Raw genomic sequence first — 20,918 nt, 5'->3', positions numbered from 1 at the left:
AGCAAAGGACGGGGCATGGAGTTTACCTGCTCGTGGCGCCCAGATGTGACTGCCGCTTGCTGTGAGAGGGTGGAAGGGCGGAGATCTCCAAGGGGCAGGCGGAAGGCCCATGCTGGCTCCAGATGGACAGCACCCGGCCCACCGAGTAGGGCAGGGAGCAGAAGACCTTGTCAGCTATGGAGGCGGGAGACCGCAGCCCTTTGAGGCCCTGTGTTAACTGGGTCATGAAGAGCCTCTGCATGGCAGGCGTGTGGCTGGTGCAGCTCCGTTTCTTCGTCCAGATCCGGTAGCATCCCGGGGAGCAGAGTGCTAGGAGCGTGTGGAGCCCGAGGATGGAACAGCCCCCTCTGGTCTGGACTAGGGCGGTGGCCCTGCAGTCCTGGAGGGGAACTGGAGGCTGGGCGCCTGCCTGGCTGCAGAGGCCAGGGTCTCCCCTGAATGTGGCCATTCCAGGGCAGCCATGGGCCAGGAAGAAGGAGAAGGTCCACTTGGGAGGTGGAGAACGGCCCCAGCGGGCCTCTCCTAAGGCGAGTCTCGCGGGCGCACAGTGCTCAGGGAAAGTCCTGGGGGACTCGGCCACGTGCTCAGGGCCCAGCTTCACACGGAAGGATACCGGGAAGGTTTCGGAACCGAGCAGCAGCGATGGCATCTTGTCACTCACATCTATGAAGCTCATTTTGACAGTTTCGAGCGAATAAAGTGTCAGGGGTTTACTGCTAGGCTTCCTGTCCCAGTCACCAGCTGCCAGACACGGGTTCAGCTGCGTCGTGCTGCAGGAGAAGCCGTCCAGGAGCCTCCGGTATCGGAGCTGCTTGTAGCTTTTAGCCACGGGGAGAAGGTCCGAGGAGCACCGCCGGGACCGCAGCTTCTGGGTCCTGGCAGCGGGGGCCAGTCTGGAGGCGAGGATAGACAGCTTGCTGAGTAAGGCCAATTCTTTGGTAGGCATCCGCACATTCAGGCCCCCCGAGGGTGGGCCCGGGGCGGCCTTCAGCTTTGGTACGTGGCTCACAAGGCTTCTGGCAGGGGCTGTTTCAGGCTCTGGGCACGCAGGTACAGACATGGCACGGGAAGTGAGAAACCTGTGTGCTTTCGTGGGGATGGTCTCAGAGGAGCTCTTTAGGAAAGCAGAATGTGCGATTCTACTCCTTTTCCTCTCTACGGAGACCAGCTCCTGGCACGAGACCTTCTTGCAGGTTCGGGGGGGCTGCTTCTTTAAGGGCAGCGCCCCCTTCCTGTGAGAAATGTTCCCAAAGGCACCGTGGAAGGCCTCCCGCCCGGCGGAGCTGGGGTCTCGAGCACGCCGAGGGGCAGTGCAGGGGCCGGGGCACGTGCGTGACTCCGTGTCCTTTCTCAGCGGGTGACACGAGCTTTCCTCCTTCAGGTCTATGAGCTTCTGAGGCCCCACGGCAGAGGCGCCCGTGGCCGGCTTTGCTGAGGTGACGTCCGTTTCTGAGGCGGGCTCATCTTCGCCACCCTGGAGTGGGCTCTGACTCTGCCCCTCATCTGACAACGTATGAGATGTTGTGCACTGTCCCAACACTGTGTGTGCTTCTTTCTGGCGTGCCTGCTCCTCTGCCTTGTGGCTCAGAACCTTCTGGCTTGGGCGTCTCTCCGAGTCAGCCGGCACCCTCGGAGCTCTAAGGTGGGTCTGAGAGGCCTGGCTCAGGTCGTCAGTGAGACCGCCTTCCCTGATCGCCATCTCTTGCGACTCCTGCCCGGCAGGAAACTGACCCCATGGCCCGCTCTGCTGCTCTGCAGTGTCTTCTCCTTTCACGTTAGTTTCTGCATCTAGCGTCAAAGGCGAGCTCTCCGCCCTGATGGCTGCGCTGCTCTCTTTGCTAGGCTCACTCTCACTCCTTGGTGCTCCTCCTTCCATCTCAGGCAGGACTATGGTGTTCTTATTCTCACAAGGCATTTCACCGTCTATTGGCTTAAAAAGGTTTTGGGGGTCAGTTTCTTCACTATTAATAATTGTTTCTGATTTTTTTTGGGACAATGGGTGCAAAGGCATTATCTCAGTGGATTTCAGGCTTCTCGAGGGGACAGAGTTTACATCATAGTGTCCAGAAAATGTCAACTCTACTGAAGAAATTTCAATGGTATTTTCTTTGTCTTGCTCAGTATTTATTTCTAGTCTTGATCCTTCAATTGTTCCTTGTGTTTCTCTCAGGGATGCTTCTTTAACTTGCTCTTCATGATGAATGTAATTTAAAGACATATTTATTTTACCCAATACTCTTACATCTGGTTCATGATCTGCGACAGACCCTGTGTCAGGCACACAAGGGCCTGGACACACTTCCATTTCACAGTCTTCTACGGGTCTCCATACTTTCTCTTCACATGATTTTTTAATATTGAGAGAGTCTGATGTAGAAGCAGCAGCATCTTGAAAATCCGACTCCTGGTCAATCACTCCTATAAATGCAGCAACAGGCGCTCCCCTCTGGGACAGCGTACTCGCTGAGGCTTTCGGCGACGTCGCCCTGGTGTGCCTTGCACCCCCAGTGAGAGTACCAGAAACCCTTCCATCCAGAATGCCTTCTGTGGGCTCGTCACTACAGCCTGTGGAGACCACATGTGCTGTCCCATCTGTGGGCTCCGCACAATCAGAAGTCCTCCCACAGCCCCCTTTCTTGGGGCTCCTGCCAGATGCTGAACTGTTACTGCCTGAACCAACGGGTGGAGCCTTCAGGCTGTGGCTCGCCTCTCTGTCAGGCTCTGTGGGCGACTTGCGCTGGTCACGGCCGAGCGTCTCCTCAGCTGGGTTACCTTCACCTCTGCATTCATTGGGTCCGCCTGGGTCACCCTGGGAGCCGAGGGCGTCATCTGCTTTCTGCTTGGGAGTTTCAGCTGCTTGGTTCATGTTCTTAACACCGGAGAACATTATGGGAGGAAACTGGCCAAACAATTTTTTAGGACTTGGAATGTTTGTGGGTTGGTTTAATTCTTGTGCGACACGAGCAGAAACGTCACGTTGACAGAACACAGTCTCTTTGGGTGTGTCCTGTTCTTTTTCCTCTGGCCCTTCCTTGCGTGGTCGGGTGGTTTGGTCTGGAGCTTCACTGTTTAATGTACCTGCCATCGTTTCATCTCTGGCCTCACCTCCGGGAAGGCTGCCTTCAGTTTCTCCGTCACCTGGCTCACTTTCCTCTGATGCACAATTCTTTCTACAGCTGCAGCTTTCCACAGAGCTGTCTCTCCCTTGGGAGTGGTGATCGATATGCTGAAAGGTATCTTCATACTTGGTTAACAGACAGTTCTCGACGCCCAGGATCGTTCTGCTGGGCTCCAGGGCAGCACACCTGCTCTCCTCTGGGACGTTTTTCCTCACACAAGGGCAGCTAGAGAGATCCCGAGATGGAACGCTCTGACGTTCCCGGACTGAGACCTCTACAGGCAAGGCTGCCACTTCGCTCTTATCTGAGGGAAGTCCAGAATGCAGACTACCTGCTCCCGAATTAGCTGCTTCGGTCTTTCTTTCTAGGCTTTCTGATCTGCTGTTTAAGGTGGGACTGTTTGAAGAGGCACCACGGGTTCCGTCACTTGGTGGAGAGATGTCTTCCGTCTTTGCTTTCACAGGAGTGGGGTGGGCTCTGGCAGTGGCAGCTGCGCCATCCTCTGATGGAGGGCGCTGGCTCTGGCGGGGACCCCCGCTCACTGCCACAGGCATCTCTTTGTCGCTTGGCAACTTTGTGTGGGTTTCAGAATTAAGGGACACTTGATTTAAAACACATTCACTTCCTGTTTTGTTTACAACCAGTTTGTTGTCATGAAGAAATTTATTCACCTCCCAGGCAGCGCTCTGTTTACCTAAATGTGGACCATGGTCCTGGGCATTTTGTATGGCTATTTCTGACTCAGGCCTGTCATCAAGTTCTAGGGATGGTGGCAATGGAGTAATGTCTTTCTTGGGCTTAGACATCTCATTTATAGAATTTATCTGGTCCTCTGGCGTTAAATTCACAAGGGATTTCCCTTCAATTAAAAATCTGTTAGGTGAGGCTTCGTTTAACTGGGGTCTGCCTTCTAGATTTCTTTGGGTACAGACTAAGGAGTCACAGTCTCTACTGTGAGTCTTCTCAGTCAGCACACTGGGCTTTAGGGTAGTTGTCTGTTCTGGTTCTTCAATCTGCACTGAGGAGGGAAAATGACTCCCTTCAGAGTCTGTGCCTGGTTGGCTCATTTCAGCAAAAGTTCCTCTGTGGTCCTCATTGTTTGCCAAGCTACCGTGAACATCTAAAGTGATTTTCAAATCATTTTTTTCAAGCATTCCTTCCATGGCTTTAGTAAAAGAACTGGGTATGAAGGAACTGGAGCAGCCTATACGGGGACTGCCTCGAGGGCAGTAGTGATCGTGGGCATTTTCTTTGGGGAAGACAGTAGTCTCTTTTTTTCCAGAACAGTGGCGACTAGAATTCTCTCCTGGTTGCGTGGCGTTAACAAGGGAGAGTTCTCTTTCACTTCTAGGGTTCAAAGGCTGTTTGTGTTCTTCTCTAGAAGACAAGTTCTGGCTTTGACCATTCCCATCCAAATAGGAACTGTGCGTCTTTTCAGCGGATCCCTTTGGCAAGCCATCACCTTCAAGACCACACTTTTCTGAGGATGTTGTTCTGGATCCTGGACCAGATAAACCTGATGTGAAATGGGAAACTTTAGAATTTTCTTCTGAGGGTTCTGTTATAACCACCTTTCTCGTGGCTTTGGGACTGTCATGTGCAGCACTGTGTCTCTCACTGTGGTGCCCAGGGACCTGTTGGTGATTGTCGTTGGCTTCACAGACAAGGTTTAATTTACATAACTCTTCCTCCCTGCTGTCTGCTTTGGAAACAGCACTGTTCCCTGGTAACAATGACAACCAAGAAGAATAAGTTCTTATTTCTTCACGTTCTTTTTCTTTTGGAGTTGCTTCTGTTAATCCAGGGTCCACAATGTTTAAAGGCTCTAGGGAAACTAAGGTGCTGGACTCTGAAACCTCAGCACTGGTCATGATTTTGTCTGTCTCTGAGTGTCCATGGCACCCAGCCAAGAGACCCTGACTCACACGTCCATTCTCGAGTCCTTTGTTATCATCCACCTTAGTTCCATGGACCTTCATAACTTGGACTTCCTCAGTAGATGTCAGCAGAGTTTCAGCTGTGATTTGTACATTTCCTTCTGCACAAGAGAAATAAATCTGAATTAATGTGTAATCATTTGCTCTAACTTCATAAATTTAATCACACAACAAAAACAACTCCAAAAGAGGATTGCAAAGTTAGTGTTACAATACCATTGGCTTTGTTCTTCTTTGCAAAATATGACAGAGAGCCAAAAGAGTACCTGAAAGAAACAGGTTATTCTGAACAAATCCTTTCTTTAAATGTGTTACTTACTTAAACACACTGACCTAGCTGGACAAATGATGATAATGGGAGACATACGCTTAATTCAGTCTTAGGAAGCTTTCATCCTAAAGTATTTATAAAGCAGACTCACATTAAAATAGCTTATGTTATGAAATGACCATCTTAATACTTGAATAAATAAGTAATAAATAAAATTATCCTTGAAATAGAATAGTAACACATAAAGCCTTAAGTAAAAGAGATTAATCTGTAAGTGGAATATGAGTCTTGAACCCAATTACCTGCAAGGCTTGCCTCCCTACAGGGTCGGTCATGAGTTGGTAATAATTGAAGGTGAGAGACAGGTTCACAGGGATTTAGTATTTTTTCCTTTCCTCTTCTGAGTAAGTGAGAAATTTTTCATTATGAAACATTAAAACACACACACACAAAATACCTAAGATGTAAATGTAACTCATGAAGGAGTTTTACTTCCCACAAGTTCTCTGAAACTCTAGGCACAGGATGCAGTATAAAGAAGTTCCCCCAACCTGTTAATCTACAAAAGACTTTTTGTCCCTCTCCCAAAGCTGTTCACATAGAGGTAAATATGTGTATATGCCTGTACGTATGCTGCATGCATATAACAGGACGCCTACACTGAGCAGACAAAGCAAGATGCAAATCAACCTACAGATCTAGTTCCCACTAGAACATAAGCTCCACGAGGGGAACGATCACCTCTGATTTGGTATCTCCACCTCCCTGCTGTCTAGTGTAATACCCGGTACATAACAGCACTCAGTAAATATTTGTGGAGCTGATAAATGACTACAGTTAGGTGACATCAACAAATGCTATTGGATCTTACTGCTCACTCTGTACTGAACACCCCATGGTGACCCTGGCGACTGGTAGGTATGTTACAGATGTCAGCAGAACGAGGAATTAAGTGAGGGAAGCTGTTACAAGTTAGGCACACTGGAGGGTGAAATGTGTTCTGTGAGGTGTATGCCTGTTTAAGCAGCACAGGAGTTTCGCGACCTTGGTTGAACATCCTGGATTTGTAGTCGTGTGACAACTGTTTAAATGGTGCTTACGTTTGCAGAAATTGACAGACATCCTTAAACTTGTATGAAAATGCAATGGACACATAACACCCAACACTCAATCTTGAACAAAGAAAACGGACTGGAGGGGTTGGAGAGGAGGATAAGGAGCCTGCAAGATGGAAATGTTCCATTTTTTTTATTGTCGGTACAGCTGTGATTACACAACTGCGTGTTTGTGTACACACACACACACGAGTGAATTTCACTGTATGCAAGCTATACCTTAATTAAAAAAAAAAGTCAGTGACCCAAATGTCTAGACCGCTTCCTGGTTGCCTTTTAAATGGGTGTGGTACTGGCTCATTTTTCAACTTTCCACTCCTCCAAAATGTGAATTACAGGAAGATAATGACTATCCTCAACTTCAGAGCTTTACTCTCCACAGGACAGCGAGGCCTTTGAGCCACAGAGAGAAACTCCAGCAGCAGGAAGCAGGAGGATGAACTAGGACAAGTGTCCTTTCTCACAAGGATGGTCTGCACCTCCTTTTCTGTCCAGGCTGCCAAAAGCATCATCAAATCTGACGCTGTTCCACAGTAACAAAATGTTCACGTGATTAAACATATTTGCTGGTTTTTTTTTTTTTTTTTTGCAGCTCTAATTATTCTACATAGTTAATCTTAATTATGTAACAGATACACACAGAGTCTTGGCTCAGCATCCTCTTCTAGGCCTCGGTTTCTTGCTTAATCAATGAACAGACCAATCAAAATGAAGCAGTATCTCTGAGGCCCATATCCTACCATTGTTTTGAGGAGCAAATATGTGTACGTGCTCAGTCATGTCTGACTCTTCGCGACCCCCTGGACTGTAGCCCATCAGGCTCCCCTGTCCGTGGGATTCTCCAGGCAAGAGCAGTTTGCCATTCCCTTCTCCAGGGGATCTTCCCAACCCAGGGATCAAACCTGAGTCTCTTGCATCTCCTGCATTGGCAGGCAGAGTTCTTTACCACTGCAAAACCTGAGGAGCAAATGAGGTAACAGAAATGAGCTTGGCAAACTCTCAAGGTGATGGGGAGTGGACGTGGATGAACACAGTGGGATGTCCTGTGAGGCAGTGGTTCCTGCCCCATCCATGTGAACTTGTTTGGAAGGCAGTGTTGCTTTATAAAGTCAAATGGAAGATGCCACACTAGTTTTAAGGTTCAACTCATAGTCAATGCCTCATTACAGAAAAAGTGGGAAGCAAAGTTAGTCACAGAAGAGGCACCATTGGATAACACCAGGGGCCTCCAAGCATGTCCATGGGCAGTAATCCCAATAGCTGCTACAGCCGGTCCCTTGTGCAAGACGGGGTCCTACAATCCTCATGTTCTCAGTGGGAACAAAAATGGTGTAACAAGTGGAAAAAGGAAAGGATGTGAGAGAAATGGATACCTTTGTTCCTCAGACCATCTTCAGGGAGGCCCGTGCATAAAAGTTCTTCACTTGCCTGCATCCGGAGGTCCTCCTGCGGTAAGAAAACCCAGTGGTCAAGGAAGACCCAGAGACTCCGAGCTCACAATGCCAACGATCCTCTGAGAGGCTTCTCTGCAGCTCTTAGAAATGTGCTAGTGGTCACAAGGACTGGGAACTGAAGGAAGCCACAAATTCAAGTACATACTATTAGTAAAACTTCCATTCCTCTAGACTTTGAGCTTGAAAAGTCAAGTTTCCCAAGGTCCTGACAGATCCAAACAAAACCTTGTGTCTTCTGAATCAATAAACACACTGGTGCAGTGTGATCTTAATAAAGTGAAAACCTAACTGGAAACTATCAGGAAGTTGGATGGCACCCAGCCCCTAACCATGTTCTTTCTTCCTGGAAGGGCTACTTTCCCTTTTCATCCCTGTTCACTGGAGCAGGGGACGAGGGGGAGCACCATCAATGACAACGGACAAGAGGGACTTCAGGAAAACAGGCAGGGGCAGCGTGGGTGTGGAGCCCGGTGAGGACAGGCTCCAAGTGGGCTGGCCAGCTGCAGACGCCGACTGACCAACGACGGCTGCTCACATCATAGTGTCCTTCTGGCTCACCTCTGTTTATTTGCCCACTGATTTACATTTTTTTTTTTTGCAATGTACACCCCAGACCAGTTGGACCCAAAGATTGACGACCTGCACTCCTACTTACCTCATCACTGACCCATCAGAAGGATGTCCACCAGCTAATCATGCCCTCTTTGAACAATTACTATAAAACTCCTCACTGTCTTCCCCAAGTGGGGACACTTGGATTTGAGGGCATTAGCCCACTGTGTCCCCCTTTGCCTGGCAAAGCAATAAAGTTATCCTTTTCTATTTCACCTGTCCCAAAACTCTGTCCCAGAGATTTGACTCAGCACCAGCATCGGGGCACAGAGAGGCTGAACTTCGCGCGTCACCCTGAGGAAACTGAGGGTAGGAACTAGATGCCCGCTGGCCAGCATTCAACTGCTGCAGCCACGCCACGCATGACGGTGCACCCGGAGGAGACTCAGGAAGAGAGGCACAGGACACTGACCTCAGGGAGCTGAGGTGTGCATCAGAGGAATGAGTTCAGTGAGTTCAGACTCTTGCATCTTCCCACACAGATAAAAGCACTAAATTCCTTAACTGGAGATATCTGGGGGTTTTTTGGTCTTCTTCTTCTACTTTTTTTTAAAAAATCTTTTGGTTTTTCTTTTTGCCTCGCCCTGAGGCACGAAGGGTTTTGTACTCCCCCTCCCCACCAAGGGTGGAGCTCATGTCCCCTGAAGCGGAAGTGTGGAGTTCTAACCACTGGTTTTCTTTTACATCAATAATCTTTTGATGTTCAAAAAAAAAAAAAAGAGTAGAATTTTCCCCTACACTAATTTAATTGGTAAGTACAAGATTCTGACTGACACAACACTCACTTAAATCTACAGATGGTGAAGTCACTGTTGTAACTTCTGATAATTTTTTTTATAGCACTTAAAAAAACAATAAGCAAAACCATTTCATCTCTAAGCAAAGTTCTGCGGTGGAAACAGAAGACCCAAGTGATGGCAAGTACAGGGGGAAAAAGTATCGTCACTGGACCTGAGAGAAGAGGCCTGGCATGGAGCGTCATGCAGGAAGCAGGACTGTGCCTTTGCCTTTTCTTGCAACTTTAGAGATGAATGCTTTGGCGAAGCATGAACTCAAAACACCTCTCTCCCACAGAACTTACTGTTACTGTACTTGACCAAAGCGTACAAATTCTAGCGTGATGCTGGGTCAAATGTATTTGCAAATGGGGAGAGGAGAAAGCTCTTACTCATCATGGAAGGAAGGACGGAACTAGAAAATCACGGCTTGGGAACCATCATGATGATTATTACCTCAAGGAGACTCATCAGTGGGTGTTAAACCTACTGGCTAAAAGTATGAATGAGAAACAGAAATAATTATGTATTCTTCAAATATCTCCCCACAAGATACTCAATAATTGTGAAGGGGAAAATGGTACCTCCACAGTGGAGAGGCTGGGCAGTTCCCCTGCCCAGGAAGGAGGCACCCCCTACACCAAGCCTGCGAGAGGATGCATGGAGAAGAACCAATCATTTCTGTGGGATTCCTACCCCGCTAAATGCACAACCACGATCTGATCACGAGGAAATGTCTGACAAACCCAAGCTGAGGACAATGCTACAAAATAAATGGCGTGCACTTTGCAAGTGTCAAGGTCATGAGCTGAGGAAACACTGCAGATTAAAGGAGACTAAAGAGACATGACAAATGAATGCCACGAGTGATCTTGAATTTTTCTCTTAGACCAAAAAAACATTTTCTTTTGCTAAAAGACATCAGTGGGATGACTGGTCCAGTGTGAATGTGGTCTTTCGATAAAAGGGTTAATGTCTTGATTTTGATTCGTGTACTGCAGCCACCCAACAGAATGCCGGATGTCTGTGAGTAAATACACAGTCAGGCATTTAGGCCTCACATCTGCAACTGCAAACTAAGATCAGAAGGGGAAAAAAGCAAATGTGGTGAAAAGCTAACAGGAGAGGGATCCACATGAAGGTCTTCACATTGCTTCTGCAACTCTTCTGTGAGTCTCAAATTATTTCAAAATGAAAGGTTAAGAAAGCACCTTTTTCTGTGGTAACCCTTGATCCTTACTCCAAATGACATTGCCCTGCACACTTCTAATTCTCAGGCTGTGTCTGAGGGGTGAGACTGGATGCTATTCGAATATTTCTTCAGATCAACACTCTATAGGCAAGGCCGAGTGCTGGAGCAGAAGCCGAGGGGGGAGGACCCAGACTCAGCTCTGTTCCAGCCTCAGGATGCCCACCTGTAGCTTTGCGGGGCAGAGAGCGAGCTCCTAGGTGGTTTTATAAATGGGGACCACAGACAGCTTGCGCCATGAACAGAAGCTCTTGCCACCCAGCACACCTTAGACACTTGTCATCCCTTCCTGTGAGAAAGCTGACAGGACTGTCATCAGCAGACCCCGGTGTCATCTGGGGTGACCGCCCTAAGCTCTTCTGGGTCTAAAGAGCCTCTGCAGGGTGAGAGCGGACCTCCCACCAGCAGCACACAGCTCCCCTCAGATTCCCAAGGGCCCTGGTGATCTCGCCAGGTGACTCCTGAGGGGGCCCTGGTGGGGCTGCTGGGAGTTCAGTTCCTCCACACCTGCTGCTCGAAGGAGGGGTCCTAGCTAGAGCCCTCACACCCAAGCCAACTGCTTCAGGTCATCCCCTTCTCCCTGGTTAGCAGCACGATCCTAACAGGGAAGGGGAGAAGCAGGGGCCAAGAGTGACAGACTCCCCTCTCCCTCTGCCTCGCTGACCTCTCGAAAGGTTCTAAGTAAGGAAAAACAAGTCTCCTCGCATAGGGGCTGCGGACCCTACAAAGCTTTAAGTTTCAGATCTGATCAGGGTTATCAGATACGACCAGGTGAGGCTGATGTCGGATGTGAGGGACACCCAAGCACCGCCAGCAGGGTGGTGGGCGACCTCCAGATCAGGTGGGAGCTTGACCAGCCTGGGCCCCAAGTGCAGATAAGAGCACAGAACAGACAACTTGCAAGCCATGGCTGAGTAGCCTAAGTGTCCTGTGTGTAACTCCACCACCCTCCTAAGGCCAGCCCATCATGTAACACTTGCAAAAACTTATCAGACATGAAGTTCTCTTCCTATAATACTTTATCAGCTAGTTTTTTCCAGTAGTCAGGTACAGATGTGAGAGCTGGACCATAAAGAAGGCTGTGTGTGTGCTTAGTCGCTTTAGCTCTGTCTGACTGTGTGTGACCCTATGGACTGTAGCCCACCAGGCTCCTCTGTCCGTGGGATTCTCCAGGCAAGAATCCTGGAGTGGGTTGCCGTGCCCTCCTCCAGGGGATCTTTCCAACTCAGGGATTGAATCCGTGTCTCCTGGGCCTCCTGCATTGCAGACAGATTCTCTACCAACTGAGCCACCTGGGAAGCCCAAAGAAGGCTGAGTGTCGAAGAATTGATGCTTTTGAACTGTGGTGCTGGAGAAGAGTCTTGAGAACCCCTTGGACTGCAAGGAGATCAAACCAGTCAATCCTAAAGGAAATCAACCCTGAATATTCACTGGAAGGAGTAATGCTGAAGCTCAAGTCCCAAAACTCTGGCCACCTGATGCGAAGAGCCGACTCACTGGAAAAGATCCTGATGTTGGGAAACATTGAGGGCAGGAGGAGAAGGGGCTGTAGAGGATGAGACAGTTAGATAGTATTACTGACTCAATGGACATAAATTTGAGCAAACTCCAGGAGACAGTGAAGCACAGGGAAGCCTGGCATGCTGCAGTCCATGGGGTCGCAAAGAGTCAGACACGACTTAGCGACTGAATAACAACAACAAATGTACTTAAGTTTCAGAACGCCTAGAGGTAAAGTCCTAAACATTTCTCTCTACCATCTAGATTTTTTAAAATGTCCATAGCTGATCACTAGTATCTTAATATTCCTTGCAAAATCTGTTTCCAAGATAAAAGTTAATGTGGATCCCTCTTGCAAAATTAAGTGAGATCACTACATTAATCTGTAGCATTATATGAACTATGCAAAATAAGAAAGGTCACACCATAGTGGAATTTGTCAAATTGACAGCAACTTCTCCACCTCAGCCTGCCACAGCCAATATGTCACTCTCCTGCCCACTGCTTTCAACCAAGATCAACTTGCTATACTTCTCCAAAGTCGAGGCAGATTTTAGGAGGGTACTGAAAACCATTCTTACTGTTCATCTGTAATCTCATTTCCTGTTAAAAGCTGGCTGTGAGTCCTAAAAAGATGCAATACTGGTTCATACCTATGAGGTTACTATAGAGCCAGGAAAAAAAAAAAAACAAAAACCAAAAATATCTTTAGGAGGGAAATGAACACATACCAGGCTCTTCAGCTTTTACAAGCAGGCTGGTTAAAGCTCCCTGGGGCCTGATGTATCTCTGAGCCTTGGGCCCTAGATCCTGCAGACCTCCTCCAAGCCTAAGCTTCCTGAGTTGCAGGCAGTGGTGGTTCCAGCTTCAGGCAGAACCACCGCCGACACACGGAACACACAAGAGCGGGGCCACACATGGAGCAAACGAGATAGCCCACATTTCTTGATGCTCATGGGAACAGCCGTGACCATGTGTGTATACTGAAGAACACTGAAAATCAATGAGACTCGGAGTCTCCAGATGGACCTGTTACCTACACTTGCACATCTGGGAAGAGCTGTGGGACAGGAACCCTAATCTCCTTTACAGGGTTTACAAGGAGAGTTCCTCTGTGGATCTCAAGTCAGAGAAACTTTAGATAAGGCATCGATTATGTGAGCTGGGTAAGGTATTTCATGACAGCCCCCCACAGGGACTGACCTAAGAGAACTGCTAAAATAATGAGAAAGTTTCACCTTGTGTGCGTGCTCAGTCACGTATGGACTGTAGCCCACCAGACTCCTCTGTCCATGGGATTTCCCAGGAAAGAATACTGGAGTGGGTTGCCGTTTCCTCCTCCACGGTATCTTCCCACCCCAGGGATCAAACCCCCATCTCCTGCACTACAGGAGCACTCTTCACCGCAGAGCCACTAAGGAAGCCCTAGTTCTACCTTAAAGCCTGGCGACATCCACACGGTGCCTCGGGCACTGCTCTGTCACACACTTTTAACAACAGGAGCTGAGAACCGCAGGCATGTGGGGATCACTGTGTCCTGGCTGACCTGGAGAAGAGCTTATGGCCATCAGCTTCACTACTGAGAGTGTGAAGTTCAGATTTTTTTCACTTTTAAATCACTGAAAACAAGTTCTGTCCAACAAGATCTTTTTTACATAAACAGCAAGCTCCTTCACACTATGGAGAACTTCCTCAGGATCAGAGACTCTCGGGGTGACAATGAAGCAAGCTTAACTGGCCCTCAGCATACCAGCCTTTCACTTAAGTGAAGTCATGGAAATCAAACAAGATTGGGTCTTTTATGAACATGCCGTGAAATTACAAGTTTCTCAAGAGCATCACACACCTCGAGTGATCACCGGCCACTGTGCATCCTTACTGGATGTCTCCTGTCCACATATCTGTCAGACGATGTACTGAGTCCTCGGATGTTTCAGCCAGCAGATGATTCAGAACATTTTCTGCATCTGTGCTGAGCATGAATATCTTGAGGCTAAAGCTTTCACAACAGATTCAACCAGGCATATCTATCCCTGTGACTCTCAACACCAAGAAAAACAAACAAAAGAGCAAGCACAAGGCTTCCTTGGTGGCTCAGTGGTAAAGAATCTGCCTGAAATGCAGGAGACATGGGTTCAATTCCTGGTCCAGGAAGATCCCGTATGCCATGGAGCAACTAACCATTAGTCTCACCTAACAAATCCCTCTTACTCTAATAGCAAACTCACAGAGACTGGATTTTTTCATGCCACACTAAGCAGAGATTCCACTTCTCACGCTGTATTAAAGAACGGGCTTTCTGATTTAAGCTTCAGCCTCCCACAAAGTGGGTTACCTTGAATCAGTTCTTTGGAGATTATCATCTCTGACGTAGGAAAAAATATAATCAAAGTTTAGAAATGACTTCCGAAACACAGAGACCCCTTGAGGGTATCCATCCTGTGAAGCCCTTGCTGCGTCCAGTCTCCCTCAGGCACCTCTGTGACACCTCACTCTGTCCTGACCGTGATACTACCAAACTCAAGCAACCAGTATGCATCGTTCCTTAACACTGAACACAGAAACCCCACGCAACTATCACAAAGAGACTCAACATTCCATACACAGCAGCTGCCACACAGGACTGACACTTTTTTCATGAGATAAGCACTTCCTCTCTTCAAGTGTCTGATGCGACACACGTTTTCAAAGATCACTGAAAGAAAGTTAACATCAAGATCAACATTCTGGAAATGTTTCAAGAATGAGTTGTAAGCCACCTGTGAGCGTCTGTACTTTATCTTGTGACGCGTCAGTCCAGCTGGAGAGACGCCGAGTGAGCTGAGGTCTCGTGTCTTACCTGGCCGGGGCGGGGCTCTTCTCCAGCAGCTGTGGGATACTGATGCAGGTCTTCTTCCGCTCCCTCACAGGGGTCTCTCACCACCTCTGCCTGGTCCCCTTCATCTCTGAAGACCTTTTGCTCCAGGCTCTTGGCTTTCGCTTCCCTATCCAGGCTCCCAGGAGCCACAGGACCTTCTGTTGAGGGGTCCACCAGCCCACACTGCCCAGGCTCACCCCCATGGTCCGAGGTCTTGGGAGCTTCTTCACGACAACTGTCCGCAGGAGTCCTCTGCAGCTCCGAGGGCGCAGCCCTACTCTGACTTACACAAGAGCTTGAGGCTCCGGGTTTTACATCTGGAGTTGCACTCGGCTCGGGGTCAGAATGAAGCTCTTTGGAGGCACTCCCTGGGAGTTCAGAGTATAATTCCTGCACCTCAGCAGACATGGAGGAATCAAGTGGAACGGGCTGGGTCTCCACGCCGGATGACAGCATGGGGGCAGGTGCAGATATGGAGTCAAGCCTCTTACACCAAACGGTTCACCCTGACACAAATCAAAGGAAGGGATAAGAATTTAAAACCTTGCAGGGTAGAAGGAAGCTGTCTCAGCTCAAATTGGCTAAAACAAGCGCCAAAAATTCTACCTCAAATGCCAGCATTATCTGGCACCAAGAAATCTGCTTAACAGACTGAGTTTGAGGAAAAATAATACCTTAAACCTTCAGTAGGTGTCTGTCTAATTGCAATTCAGAGACCGCCTTGTGATAAATTCTCAATTTAAAGCTGGATTTAAGTGAGATCTGATCAAATGTAGATGAGAATAAGACATGTCTAAGCACTCAAGGATTGGAGAAGGCAATGGCACCCCACTCCAGTACTCTTGCCTAGAAAATCCCATGGATGGAGGAGCCTGGAAGGCTACAGTCCATGGGGTCGCGAGGAGTCGGACACGACTGAGCAACTTCACTTTCACTTTCATGCATTGGAGAAGGAAATGGCAACCCACTCCAGTGTTCTTGCCTGGAGAATCCCAGGGATGGGGGAGCCTGGTGGGCTGCCGTCTATAGGGTCGCACAGAGTCGGACACGACTGACGCAACTTAGCAGCAGCAGCAGCAAGCACTCAAGGATAGACCCGATGTATCGAATCAATTAAAAGATAAATGGGAGTTCCCTGGTGGCCCAGTGGTTAGGATTCCAAGCTTTCCCTGCTGGGGCCTGGGTTCAATCCCTGCTTTAGAAACGGAGACCCTGCAAGTTGTGAGGCAAGGTCAAAAAGAAATACATTTTTGAAATTAGAAGGTAAAGATGGTTTTCCACTCGTTCTCAGGTCATGAACCTTGCCCATTTTATTCAGTGCTGCAGCCCCACTGCCTGGAACAGCTGCCTCACACCTAGCAGGCACTCAGAGAGCATCTTCTGAATGAATATACACTGAGGGACTCAGAATCTGATCAACTGACTTCTCTTCATTAAGAATTTTCTTTGGAAGAACACACAGAGAAAACAGGATTCCATTCTTTGATTGTCACCAAACCCCTCAGCTGTGTCCACACAGCCTGGAGCCAGACAGCACTATACCAGCTCTGGGACAGAATCCTTCCTGACGTCTACTCAGCACCTCAAGATTGCCCAAGTGCCTTCTAAGACACCGCTCACGTGATTTTCCTGACAGCCCCATGAGCTGAGCAGGGCAGCCGTTGTCCTTCCGTTGTAGGCTCCAACACCAAAGCTGAGGAGGGTGAGGGTGACCTGCCGGAAGTATTGGGTGCTTCCCAGGGGGCTCAGTGGTAAAGAATCTGCCTGCCAATGCAGGAGACATGGGTTCGATTTCTGGGTTGGGAAGATCCCCTGGAGTAGGGAATGGCGACCAACTCCAGTATTCTTGCCTGGGAAATCCATAAGACAGAGGAGCCTGGTGGACTACAGTCCATGGGGCCACAGGAGAATCAAACACAACGGAGAGAATGAGCACGCATGCCTGAAATATTGCATTGTTAATGCAAGGGAGGAGAGGGGACACCTGGGGCTTCTAATGTGGGTGTCATGTTTCACTTCTGCTGGGCAACAGAAACATGGGTTATCTGCTAAAATAAGTATGTTTAAGTAGTTCATGATACTACATTATTAAAGTAATCAAAACAAACACGGAGAGATAGGATATGGTACCCCCAGAACCAGGGGTTCCTGGCTGGTGACTTTTCCATTTTAGTCTACCAAATGTGTGCAGTTTCCACCACAAAATCCACTTGACCTGACCAAGGCGGAAATGGTTAACCAAATGAGATACTGCATGCTTTCATTCTTGATGCTTTCCCTAACCCTGAACAGGAGGACAGAGAAGGTGAGAAATATTTGGCAACTCCGAATTCAGAACACGAATTTACTAGAGGTACTGGCGGCCAATCCCTTTGGCCAAAACAGACACAGAAAGGATGTTTCAGAAAGCTACTCCCACTGCTTCCGAATGTCCACGTTTCCCCATAATAAACACATTACATCAAGTAAAACCCAGTGCCAACTACAGAACTGTTCTCACTGTGTTGAGCAGTCTCATCTTCTCTCCAGCAACCACAACTGTGTTTCTGAGCAGGAGGGACTCCCTAAGACACTGTGTAACTCCTTAGGACCCAGCGGCCTTTGGGCCCTGTCTCTATGCGTACCCCGATTCCCTTAGGGAGCCCACCCGCATCGCTTCCACAAAGGCACACACTCCGCCTCCCCATCACTGAGCGCCCTGCTCCTTGAACACCCTTGGGCTGACAGGGGGATGGACGGTCCCCTCCACGGGCCTGTGCTGCCTGGACTGGAGCTGGGACTGAGGAAGGGGGCGGGGGGCGGATGACAGGCTCTCTCCTTGTGGGTCATGCTGCCCTTCTCCTGGTTTTCCGGCCCGTGGTGGACAGTTTATTCCTGCCCCTGTGCTCTCATCCGCTGAGCACCTCTGTGTTCTCAAGGAACCCTACTCAAAACGAAAGGGCACACTGTGACACCACTAATTTAAATGCTAGAAATTATAGGAAAGCAGACGGCTGATCCACGAGGCTGAGGTAACGTAAGAAGAGACTTAACTCCAAAAGGGAAACAAGGAGAGAGAGGTCGCTGACCACAGGAGCACGGCAGGGCTCGCAGACTTCCACAGAGAGCGCCTACAAGGCCTCCTTCTTGGAGTTAGTTCCCCCTTTCTCTGTGAGCTCCTGGATATCTCCAGGGGTACTCTGGATTTTAGGCCAACGTGTGTGTGTAGATACGTGAGGGTTAAGGGAATAATAGTGGAATTGCTATTTGAGGCCCCTCCCAAAAAAGGCTGGCAGTGCTCCTTTTTGATTTGGTTCAGCTCCCCTTTCACCTCAACAGACACCATCAAGCTTCTGACTGTCACATCACAAACAGACCACAAGAGCAAGCACAGAAGTGGAAAGCCCACTGCAGGAGATGATCTTGTGGCTGGAGAGGCTCCATGGGTCTCGCCAGCGGCCATCGTGCAGGGCTTTTCAAATCCTGCCCTGGACACGCCTTCCCCGGCTTCACTTTCTTCACGCCCTTGCCTTTTCATGCAGGTTGTCTGCCAAGAAGGTGACTCAAAACTGTCCCTTTAGGCACAGAGGAACCACATGACTCCACGATTCCACTCTGACGAACATGTGCAAAAACCACACGACTGCACAAAAACTTGTACATGGATGTTCATTGTAGCACTGTTCACAGGGGCCAAAAAGCAGAAACAACTCAAAATGTCTATCAACGGATGAATGGCCAATAAAATGTCGTCCATCCACAATGGAGTATTACTCGACTATGAAAAGACGCAACGTGCTGGTTCATGACACAACACGGATGCATCTTGAAAACATCAGGCAGGTAAAGGAAGCCATGAGGAAAGACCACTGCTATAAGATCTCATTTCCACGAAATGTCCAGAGCAGACAAATCTAGAGCCGGAAAGTGGATTAGTGGTTGCCTACTTCTGAAAGTGATGGTTTTTCCAGTACTCACATATGGATGTGAGAGCTGGACCACAAAGAAGGCTGAGCACCAAAGAATTATTGGTTTCAAACTGTGGTGCTGGAGAAGGCTTTAGAGTCCCTTGGACAGCAAGGAGATCAAACCAGTCAATCCTAAAAGAAATCGACCCTGAGTGTTCATGAAGGACTGAAGCCGAAGCTCTAATACTTTGGCCACCTGATACGAAGAGCTGACTCACTGGAAAAGACCCTGATGTTGGAAAAGACTGAAGGCAGGAGGAGAATGGGACGACAGGATGAGATGGCTGGATGGCATCACCAACTCAATGGACATGAATTTGAACAAAATCCAGGAGATGGTGGAGGACAGGACACTGGCGTGCTGCAGTCCGTGGGGTGGTAAAGAGATGGACATGACTGAGGGACTGAACAACAACTTCTGGAAGAAGTGGACAAACGGGAGTGGCTGCTGATGGACAGTGCTGCTTTGGGGCACAACTCTAACTATGCCAAACACCACTGAATTGTACAATTTACACTGTGAAATGTATGGTATATGAATTATATCTTAATAAAGTTGACTTTTTAAAAAAAGAAACCTGTCCATAGCCCCAACCTTTTCTCAAGTTGTGATCTATGTTTCATTCACAAGGATGGCACCCTCTCAAAACCTGTTGTTTAGTTGCTAACTTGTGTCCAACTCTTTTGCAAGCCCATGGACTTTGCTCAGACTCTTCTGTCCATAGGATTTCCCTGGCAAGAACACTGGAGTGGGTTGCTATGTCTTTCTTACTCTCCTGCTTTGCCAGTTGGATTCTTTACCACTGAGCCACCAGGGAAGGCCCCCCTCCCCCAAACTTAACATGTCTAAAATAGAGCACACTCAACCCAGTGAAAAATCAAGTATTGTCCATGCAAACAGCTGTGAGATTCAAGGATGAGTTAAGATGTTCTCAGTAACCTTACACACTTATTTCTGATCCTGCTGCCTCTCTCAGTAATGGCACCGCGTTACCCTAGAGCTCAGACGTGAATCCCCAAATGTAACTGTCTGACCGTCCACACGCTGTGTAGTCAGCACTCATCCACACGCACGCAACACCAGCTGTGTCTCCACCACATCTCACTGTTCCATCCCCGTGGTCCTAACTCAAGATTTTGTTCTGAACACAGGATCATGCACAAGCATAAGCACACATACACTCACTAAACAGATCTTTATCACAGAGGGGCAACACTGATCATTACAAAAAATGGCTCAAAATATTCCTCAGGAAAAACTGCTATTACTTTTCCTGTGCCCCCACCTATGCTGTGAACCGAAGTGGACTGAAACAGAATTGAAAGCTTGGTGACTAAAAGGTGACTTCCAATATACAAAAGCCAGATGTCACAAAGCTACTGGCTCTCAATACGTGTGTTTGGTAGAGACAGAATTCTAAGACTTTTCAACCTGTAAAACAACCATGCATATCGGCTATTCAAGCAAAACAGACATGCCCTCCTTTTTCCCTTCAGTCCTTCTTGTCCTCAAGTTTCTCAGCAGTGTGTGTAGTGGAGTCGCCACAAACAACTCAGCGCCTCAGCTGAAACCCTGAGTGAGTGAGTGAGTGAAGCTGCTCAGTTGTGTCTCTCTCTGCAACCCCATGCACTGGACTGTAGCCCGCCAGGCTCCTCCATCCATGGGCTTCTCCAGCCAAGAATACCGGAGTGGGTTGCCATTTCCTTTTCCAGGGGATCTTCCCGACTCAGGGACCGAACCTGGGTCTCCTGCACTGCAGGCAGACTCTACAGTCTGAGCCACCAGGGAAGCCCCAGAGGTGAAGTAGATTTAGAAGCAAGCCTAGAGTAGCAGTTTACAATTATTCTTAGCTCACCAGCGCATGTCACTAAACTCTCCATCTATCAAGATACTTGGTTGTGCCACAAAGACAGCAGAAACAAAATTTTACCATTTGAGTCCTTCAAATTTCTTAATTCAGTGGAGCAATAAAAAAAATGACGGTATAGAAATATACCTCTCCATAGAAAGCTGTCTGGGATGTCTTGTCAAACTAGGTAAACATTGTGTGTTTGGCAGGGAGATTCTTTACCACTGTGCC

The 20,918-nt window shown here is 48.4% G+C and overlaps 1 protein-coding gene across 9 annotated transcripts in view; it reads right to left on the bottom strand.

Annotated features, from left to right (window-relative positions):
• PRR14L (proline rich 14 like) overlaps positions 1 to 20,918 on the bottom strand; it is a 40,615-nt gene that overhangs the window by 16,278 nt on the left and 3,419 nt on the right. For 5 of the 9 annotated variants that reach the window (XM_025267304.3, XM_044929892.1, XM_044929891.2 and 2 more), the window contains exons 2-4: positions 14,873 to 15,396; positions 7,816 to 7,888; positions 27 to 5,157 (exon numbers count right to left, since the gene is read on the bottom strand). In XM_025267304.3, the coding sequence (XP_025123089.1) occupies positions 27 to 5,157; positions 7,816 to 7,888; positions 14,873 to 15,346 (5,678 nt within the window). In that variant the 5' untranslated portion in view covers positions 15,347 to 15,396. Of the gene's footprint in view, positions 1 to 26; positions 5,158 to 5,272; positions 5,323 to 7,182; positions 7,335 to 7,815; positions 7,889 to 14,872; positions 15,397 to 20,918 lie in introns of those variants that run through there. The other 4 variants (XM_044929893.2, XM_006051009.4, XM_025267306.3 and 1 more) reach the window with 4 other exon arrangements.

The sequence above is a fragment of the Bubalus bubalis genome, chromosome 17 (genome assembly GCF_019923935.1).
Source record: "Bubalus bubalis isolate 160015118507 breed Murrah chromosome 17, NDDB_SH_1, whole genome shotgun sequence".
Classification (NCBI taxonomy): domain Eukaryota; kingdom Metazoa; phylum Chordata; class Mammalia; order Artiodactyla; family Bovidae; genus Bubalus; species Bubalus bubalis.
Note: the sequence above shows the minus strand (reverse complement) of the source record. Positions and strands in the feature narration are given on the sequence as shown.